The 8,719-nt window shown below is 47.7% G+C and overlaps 1 protein-coding gene across 1 annotated transcript; it reads right to left on the bottom strand.

Moving 5' to 3' along the window:
• Positions 1-6,600: 6,600 nt before the first annotated feature.
• LOC123124276 (skin secretory protein xP2) lies at positions 6,601-7,874 on the bottom strand. Its single transcript, XM_044544928.1, has 2 exons — positions 7,788-7,874; positions 6,601-7,477 (listed from the first exon to the last, which is right to left on the bottom strand). The coding sequence occupies exons 1-2, from the start codon at positions 7,803-7,805 to the stop codon at positions 6,734-6,736; spliced, it is 762 nt and encodes a 253-aa protein (XP_044400863.1). The 5' UTR covers positions 7,806-7,874; the 3' UTR covers positions 6,601-6,733.
• Between the last annotated feature and the right edge of the window lie 845 nt (positions 7,875-8,719).

The raw sequence follows: 8,719 nt of genomic DNA, 5'->3' as shown, positions 1-8,719 counted from the left end.
GCATGAAGAAACTCCATTCTGATGGACTTTTGTAATCACTTGATTATGAATCACTTGGTACTCGCGAACCATGCCTCATGGGCAAGATGACTAAAACACCGTTCTCCAGAACAATGGAGCGAGCAACAGATTTGTTGGAAATCATACATACTGATGTATGTGGTCCGATGAATGTTGAGGCTCGCGGCGGGTATCGTTATTTTCTCACCTTCACAGATGATTTGAGCATATATGGGTATATCTACTTAATGAAACATAAGTCTGAAACATTTGAAAAGTTCAAAGAATTTCAGAGTGAAGTGGAAAATCATCGTAACAAGAAAATAAAGTTTCTACGATCTGATCGTGGAGGAGAATATTTGAGTTACGAGTTTGGTCTTCATTTGAAACAATGCGGAATAGTTTCGCAACTCACGCCACCCGGAACACCACAGCGTAATGGTGTGTCCGAACGTCATAATCGTACTTTACTGGATATGGTGCGATCTATGATGTCTCTTACTGATTTACCGCTATCGTTTTGGGGTTATGCTTTAGAGACGGCTGCATTCACGTTAAATAGGGCACCATCTAAATCCGTTGAGACGACACCTTATGAACTGTGGTTTGGCAAGAAACAAAAGTTGTCGTTTCTTAAAGTTTGGGGCTGCGATGCTTATGTGAAAAACCTTCAACCTAATAAGCTCGAACCCAAATCAGAGAAATGTGTCTTCATAGGATACCCAAAGGAGACAGTTGGGTACACCTTCTATCACAGATCCGAAGGCAAGACCATCGTTGCTAAGAATGGATCCTTTCTAGAGAAGGAGTTTCTCTCGAAAGAAGTGAGTGGGAGGAAAGTAGAACTTGATGAGGTAACTATACCTGCTCCCTTATTGGAAAGTAGTTCATCGCAGAAATCTGTTCCTGTGACTCCTACACCAATTAGTGAGGAAGCTAATGATGATGATCATGTAACTTCAGATCAAGTTACTACTGAACCTCGTAGGTCAACCAGAGTAAGATCCGCACCAGAGTGGTACGGTAATCCTGTTCTGGAGGTCATGTTACTTGACCATGACGAACCTACGAACTATGAGGAAGCGATGATGAGCCCAGATTCCACAAAATGGCTTGAGGCCATGAAATCTGAGATGTGATCCATGTATGAGAAAAAAGTGTGGACTTTGGTTGACTTGCTCGACGATCGGCAAGCCATCAAGAATAAATGGATCTTCAAGAAGAAGGCTGACGCTGACGGTAATGTTACTGTCTACAAAGCTCAACTTGTTGCGAAAGGTTTTCGACAAGTTCAAGGAGTTGACTACGATGAGACCTTCTCACCCGTAGCGACGCTTAAGTCCATCCGAATCATGTTAGCGATTGCCGCATTTTATGATTATGGAATTTGGCAAATGGATGTAAAGACAGCATTCCTGAATGGATTTCTGGAAGAAGAGTTGTATATGATGCAACCTGAAGGTTTTATCGATCCAAAGGATGCTAACAAAGTGTGCAAGCTCCAGCGATCCATTTATGGACTGGTGCAAGCATCTCGGAGTTGGAATAAACGTTTTGATAGTGTGATCAAAGCATATGGTTTTATACAGACTTTTGGAGAAGCCTGTATTTACAAGAAAGTGAGTGGGAGCTCTGTAGCATTTTTAATATTATATGTGGATGACATATTGTTGATTTGAAATGATATAGAATTTCCGGATAGCATAAAAGGATACGTGAATAAGAGTTTTTCAATGAAAGACCTCGGTGAAGCTGCTTATATATTGGGCATCAAGATCTATAGAGATAGGTCGAGACGCTTAATTGGACTTTCACAAAGCACATACCTTGATAAAGTTTTGAAGAAGTTCAAAATGGATCAAGCAAAGAAATGGTTCTTGCCTGTGTTACAAGGTGTGAAATTGAGTCAGACTCAATGCCCGACCACTGCGGAAGATAGAGAGAAAATGAAAGGTGTTCCCTATGCTTCAGCCATAGGCTCTATCATGTATGCAATGCTGAGTACCAGACCTGATGTGTGCCTTGCTATTAGTTTAGCAGGGAGGTACCAAAGTAATCCAGGAGTGGATCACTAGACAGCGGTCAAGAACATCCTGAAATACCTGAAAAGGACTAAGGATATGTTTCTCGTTTATGGATGTGACAAAGAGCTCGTCGTGGTTATGTCGATGCAAGTTTTGACACTTATCCGGATGATTCTAAGTCACAAACCGGATAGGTATTTATATTGAACGGTGGAGCTGTCAGTTGGTGCAGTTCTAAGCAAAGCATCGTGGCGGGATCTACGTATGAAGCTGAGTACATAGCTGCTTCGGAAGTAGCAAATGAAGGAGTCTGGATGAAGGAGTTCATATCCGATCTAGGTGTCATACCTAGTGCATCGGGTCCAATGAAAATCTTTTGTGACAATACTGGTGCAATTGCCTTGGCAAAGGAATCCAGATTTCACAAGAGCACCAAGCACATCAAGAGACGCTTCAATTCCATCCGCGATCAAGTCAAGGAGGGAGACATAGAGATTTTCAAGATACATATGGATCTGAATGTTGCAGACCCGTTGACTAAGCCTCCCTCACGAGCAAAACATGATCAGCACCAAGACTCCATGGGTGTTAGAATCATTACTGTGTAATCTAGATTATTGACTCTAGTGCAAGTGGGAGACTGAAGGAAATATGCCCTAGAGGCAATAATAAAGTTGTTATTTATATTTCCTTATATCATGATAAATGTTTATTATTCATGCTAGAATTGTATTAACCGGAAACTTAGTACATGTGTGAATACATACACAAACAGAGTGTCACTAGTATGCCTCTACTTGACCAGCTCGTTGAATCAAAGATGGTTAACTTTCCTAGCCATAGACATGAGTTGTCATTTGATTAACGGGATCACATCATTAGAGAATGATGTGATTGACTTGACCCATTCTGTTAGCTTAGCAGTTGATCCTTTAGTATATTGCTATTGCTTTCTTCATGACTTATACATGTTCCTATGACTATGAGATTATGCAACTCCCGAATACCGGAGGAACACTTTGTGTGCTACCAAACGTCACAACGTAACTGGGTGATTATAAAGGTGCTCTACAGGTGTCTCCGATGGTACTTGTTGAGTTGGCATAGATCAAGATTAGGATTTGTCACTCCGATTGTCGGAGAGGTATCTCTGGGCCCTCTCGGTAATGCACATCACTATAAGCCTTGCAAGCAATGTAACTAATGAGTTAGTTGTGGGATGATGCATTACGGAACGAGTAAAGAGACTTGCTGGTAACGATATTGAACTAGGTATTGAGATACCGACGATCGAATCTCGGGCAAGTAACATACCGTTGACAAAGGGAACAACGTATGTTGTTATGCGGTTTGACTGATAAAGATATTCGTAGAATATGTAGGAACCAATATGAGTATCCAGGTTCCGCTATTGGTTATTGACCGGAGATGAGTCTCGGTCATGTCTACATAGTTCTCGAACCCATAGGGTCCGCACGCTTAAAGTTTGGTGACGATCGATATTATGAGTTTATGTGTTTTGATGTACCGAAGGTAGTTCGGAGTCCCGGATATGATCACGGACATGACGAGGAGTCTCGAAATAGTAGGGACATAGAGATCGATATATTGGACAACTATATTTGGACATCGGAATGGTTCCGGGTGAGATCGGGAATATACCGGAGTACCGGGAGGTTACAGGAACCCCTGGGAGGTATATGGGTCTTATTGGGCCATAGTGGGAGAGAGGAGAAGGGAGCAAAGGTGGGGGCATGCCCCCCAAGCCCAATCCGAATTGGGAAGGGGGACGGCCCCCCCTTTCCTTCCTCCTTCCTCCCCCTTCCTTCCACTCCTAGTCCAACTAGGGAAGGGGGGGAATCCTACTCCCGGTGGGAGTAGGACTCCCCATGGGGCGCACCATAGGAGGGCCGGCCCTCCCCATCCTCCACTCCTTTATATACGGGGGAGGGGGCACCCCATAGACACACAAGTTGATCATTGATCTCTTAGCCATGTGCGGTGCCCCCCTCCACCGTAATCCACTTCGGTCATATCGTCGTAGTACTTAGGCGAAGCCCTGCGCCGGTAGCTTCATCATCACCGTCATCACCACGTCGTGCTGACGAAGCTCTTCCCCGACACTCTGCTGGATTGTGAGTTCGTGGGACGTCACCGAGTTGAACGTGTGCAGATCGCGGAGGTGCCGTACCTTCGGTGCTAGGATCGGTCGATCGTGAAGACGTACGACTACATCAACCGCGTTGTTATAACGCTTCCGCTTACGGTCTACGAGGGTACATAGACAACACTCTCCCCTCTCGTTGCTATGCATCGCCATGATCTTGCGTGTGCGTAGGAATTTTTTTTTAAATTACTACGTTCCCCAACAGATTTGTATTATGAGTTTATGTGATTTGATGACCGAAGGTTGTTCGGAGTCCCGGATGAGATCACGGACATGACGAGGAGTCTCGAAATGGTCGAGACATAAAGATTGATATATTGGACCATGTTATTCAAACACCGGAAGTGTTCCGGATAGTTTCGGGTAAAAACGGAGTGCCGGAGGGGTTACCGGAACCCCCCGGGGGAACTAATGGGCCACCATGGGCCTTTTTGGAGAGAGAGAGGAGGGCAGCCAGGGCAGGCCGCCCCCCCCCCCCTTGCAGTCCGAATTGGACAAGGGAAAGGGGGGCGCGGCGCCCCGCTTTCCTACTCCCTCTCCCTCTCCTTCCTTCCCCCTCTCTTCCTTGTGGAGGAATCCTACTAGGACTAGTAGTCCTAGTAGGACTCCCCCTCCTTGGGCGTGCCCCCGAGGGCTGGCCGGCCTCCCCCTCCCTCCTTTATATAGGGGGGCAGGGGGCACCCTAGGACACACAAGTTGATCTTTTAGCCATGTGCGGTGCCCCCTCCACAAATACACACCTCGGTCATATCGTCGTAGTGATTAGGCGAAGCCCTGCGCCGGTAACTTCATCATCACTGTCACCATGGCGTCGTGCTGACAGAACTCTCCCTTGGCCTCAACTGGATCAAGAGTTCGAGGGACGTCACCGAGCTGAACGTGTGCAAATCGCGGAGGTGCCGTGCGTTCGGTTCTTGGATCGGTTGGATCGCGAAGACGTTCGACTACATCAACCGCGTTACTAGACGCTTCCGCTTTCGGTCTACAAGGGTACGTGGACACACTCTCCCCGCTCGTTGCTATGCTTCTCTTAGATAGATCTTGCGTGATCGTAGGTAAATTTTTTTTAAAAAATACTACGTTCCCCAACAGGTTTCGCACTAGCGGTCAAGTGAATTTTTTGGTGTTATTGCCACCTTCCCTCATGTACCTCACTTTAGAAATTTGGGCCCATTTAATATCCTCCGCATGCAGAAGTTTAGCTATGCTCTTGCTGACCTCCCTTTTAGTAGCGCGTTCTGCCTGAACAAGGGGAGCCGATTACATCAATAAGACGAAGTACCTTTATTTTTTAACTTTATAAAAGATGCTCACATTCTTAGGTCCCATGCAAGAACCATCTAAGATGATGGATCTTATATTGCCACCTTTCTCAATGTTGGTGGTACCCTAATTCTTTTTTCCATCCTACAACATTCATCTCAACAAAGCCCTCCTTCACAAACCATGATAACTCAAAAGAGAAAGCCACTTTCTTCGCCACGTGAGCAGTCTCACTATAGTCAAAAGGAAGGGTATCGTGGTCAGGAAGTCCCCTTCACAATGCACACACCATAGTTAGGGAAAAATTATCCCCTCTCAAAGCTAGCCGAAATGCGACCCCACTTTTAATAAGTTGGTGTAGCAAGACTATTGTCCCAAGTAAATCGACGTACTGAGAGAGCTATCATCCTCAAGGCAAGATTTTCAATTATAGCATTAAACATAAAAAGTCTATCTAGCGTTGAAATTTTCATTATTCTTTTTGGCACATTAATAAATAATATTAGATCCCCTCCCACAACCATGCATACATTTTCATCTCCACAAGTACAAACCAACTCAGTCAAGAAAGCGGGTTAGTGCTCGGGTTATGCAGCCCTATTAACCACAACAACAGCCCTATCAATGCCGTCAAGTTTAGACCTCACGTAAAACTTAATAATTAACCTAATCCTCCATTTCCATTTTCTTGACATCAAGTGAATGCCTATTAACTCCTAGCAAAATACACTCAATCTCCCCAGAGGAGGCATGCCTAGCGGTTAAGTAATATCACCAAGTAAAGTTAGGCTCCGCGGTCTCCATAAAAACGATAAAATCCGTCTTTTGCTCCCTCGTAGTCTCAGACAGAAAACAACCCTTAGCCAAGTCAAGAAGACATTTGCTATTCCAGAATATATCTCTCATCTTTCGTCAGAGTTTTCTAGGACTACATCGCAACACAGAAAAGTATTTCCGTGCCCGCTCGCGAGTGACTTTTGTCCAGGACCACGGCTTTGTGAGATTCTATTGGATGGACGGCAATAAAAATAGCGACTATTGCCACAAAAATTATCTCTCACAAGTCAAGCATCTTTGCTCAATTGGCAAAAAAAAGCATCTTATTATTCGACCTGCGTTACCTCTACACAAATCCCACGCTCCACCTTATAAAAAACTAAACCCTATATCCATTTTACACCTTCATATGTAGGCAAAAAGCAAAATCTGTCTCTCTTGCCCTTTCTGGCCGAAAGAGTTTACAGAAACAGATTCCTTACGCAAACGGCCTCTTTTTTAATTATGCTATGCTGCATGCGTTGGGATTCTCCTCGCTGAACATCGAAGTGATCTGGCTCCCATCTCCTCTTCCCCTAGCAGCCGCTGGATGGTAGTAGCATCTTCCTTCTTGGGCAGAAGAGCCCCCATGTCCGTACTCTGATGTGCAAGGACTATAGCTACGACTATGTGCTGCGTAATATGGTGCGGCAGCATCATATTCATATCTGACGCCATGGATGTTGCTCGGATGGACTGCCCAGTGACCTTTGTACGCATGGTGGCTGTATGGGCAGTCATGCACCATGTATATCATGGCGGTGGCTGGCGTTTCAGCCGGCGGCGCCTCTTTGTTCTCTGCCGCGGTGGGTTCTGCTGGTGCCTCTTCTGCAGGCGGAGGCGGAGGCGGAGGCGGAGGCGCATCAGCAGCCGGGGCTTCCCCTTCCGCGGGTGGCGCCGGAGCTGCAGGCGGGGCTTCTCCCCCTCCCGCGGATGGCGCCGGAGCTGCAGCCGGGGCTTCTCCCCCTTCCGCGGGTGGCGCCGGAGCTGCAGGGTCGGTGTGTGAGCAGATGGTGGGAACCCTATTGGTCTTCCTGATGGCCTTGACGATCTTCGCAGGATCAGCGATCCCCACCACCGTGATCTTGTGGTTAGGTTGATCAACATGTACCTCACCTACACCGTCAATGCCGCTCAGGGTCTTCCTGATCTTGTGCACGCACCCGTTGCAGTCCATCCTTACATGGAGCTCGGTTATTCGCGGTGTCTGCAGATTGATACATGTATATATATTAGAAAAATGTGCTATCTGATACTCCCTCCGTTCCATAATATAAGACGCTCGTATATTATAGGATGGAGGGAGTAGGACATAAGCGTCAATGGCTAGTGTGGTTAGTTACATAGAATCTCCCTCCGTCTCATAATATAAGAGCGTTTTTGACATTACACTAGTACAAAGGAAGTAGTTAATAAATCATAAAAAATATGCACAAGCATTACCTAAAAAAAGCACAAGCATGAGAACAGAAAAAAAATGGTTTGAGTTACACAGATAGATGGGCAGGCTCACAAACCTCTGGTTCTGAAGTCATTTTTGAAGCCTCCGGTTGGAGCTTGGAGCTGGAAGTTCTTGTGGAGAGCTCTCAAGACATTATAAGGCAGGCTGGTGGAATCATGGACAACGCAAGAAGTTGCATTTATATGGAGCTTATGAGCTGAGACGGAATGTTTGTGTGGGTCACCTAAGGAATCGTTGGAAAGTGAAAAGAGGGGCCCTTTGATATATACAACCTGCTCTTCTTTTTCATGAGTTGTAGTCGTGCCCGTAAGTGGGTTCCAAGATGAGTTAAGAGCATCTCCAGCTGTTGTGCCCTCCAGGAGGCGTTTTTTCGGCCTCCTGAGGAGGCCCCGGCGAAATTTTTGGTATGGAGGCGTACATTTTCCCAGTCATCCCCCGATAGGTAGTCATTTTTTTTCTCCGGTCATTCCAACAAACGCCTTCTGTGCATACCCAACACGTCGGACTCGAGCTCGCTGGCGATGACCCCAGGCCACCCCGTCCTTCGGGACCAGCCCGGCCGCCCCACGCGCCGCCTGGCCTCCCGCCCTGGCCGCCGCTCTCGTGGCCGGTGGCGCCCGTGGCCGTGGCCGGCGCGCCCGGTGCCGGGGCCGCCCGTGGCCTCCGCGCTCGGGGACGGGGCCGCAGGCTTCGCCGCTCGCGCCCGCCCACAGCGTCGGCGGAGGAGACGACGAGGAGATCGAGGGCGTCCGCCGCCTCCCCGCACGGAAGAGAGAAGGAGAAGCACGCGCCCTGCTGCCCGCCCCGCTGCCCGCCCTGCTGCGTCCGTCGGTCGCAAGGCACAGCGACGGGGGCTTGGCCACCAGTGCGCGCTCCGGGTACTGCGGCGCCTGGGCCATGGAAGATGGCGCGAACATGCTGCCGAGGAGGCTCTGCGACGTGGCCGAGTTGCTGCTGGTGCTGGCGCGCGGAGGGGCGACACAGCCG

This window comes from Triticum aestivum, chromosome 5D (assembly GCF_018294505.1).
Source record: "Triticum aestivum cultivar Chinese Spring chromosome 5D, IWGSC CS RefSeq v2.1, whole genome shotgun sequence".
NCBI lineage: Eukaryota > Viridiplantae > Streptophyta > Magnoliopsida > Poales > Poaceae > Triticum > Triticum aestivum.
The sequence above is the reverse complement of the archived record's forward strand: the minus strand, read 5'-3'. Positions and strand labels throughout refer to the sequence as shown.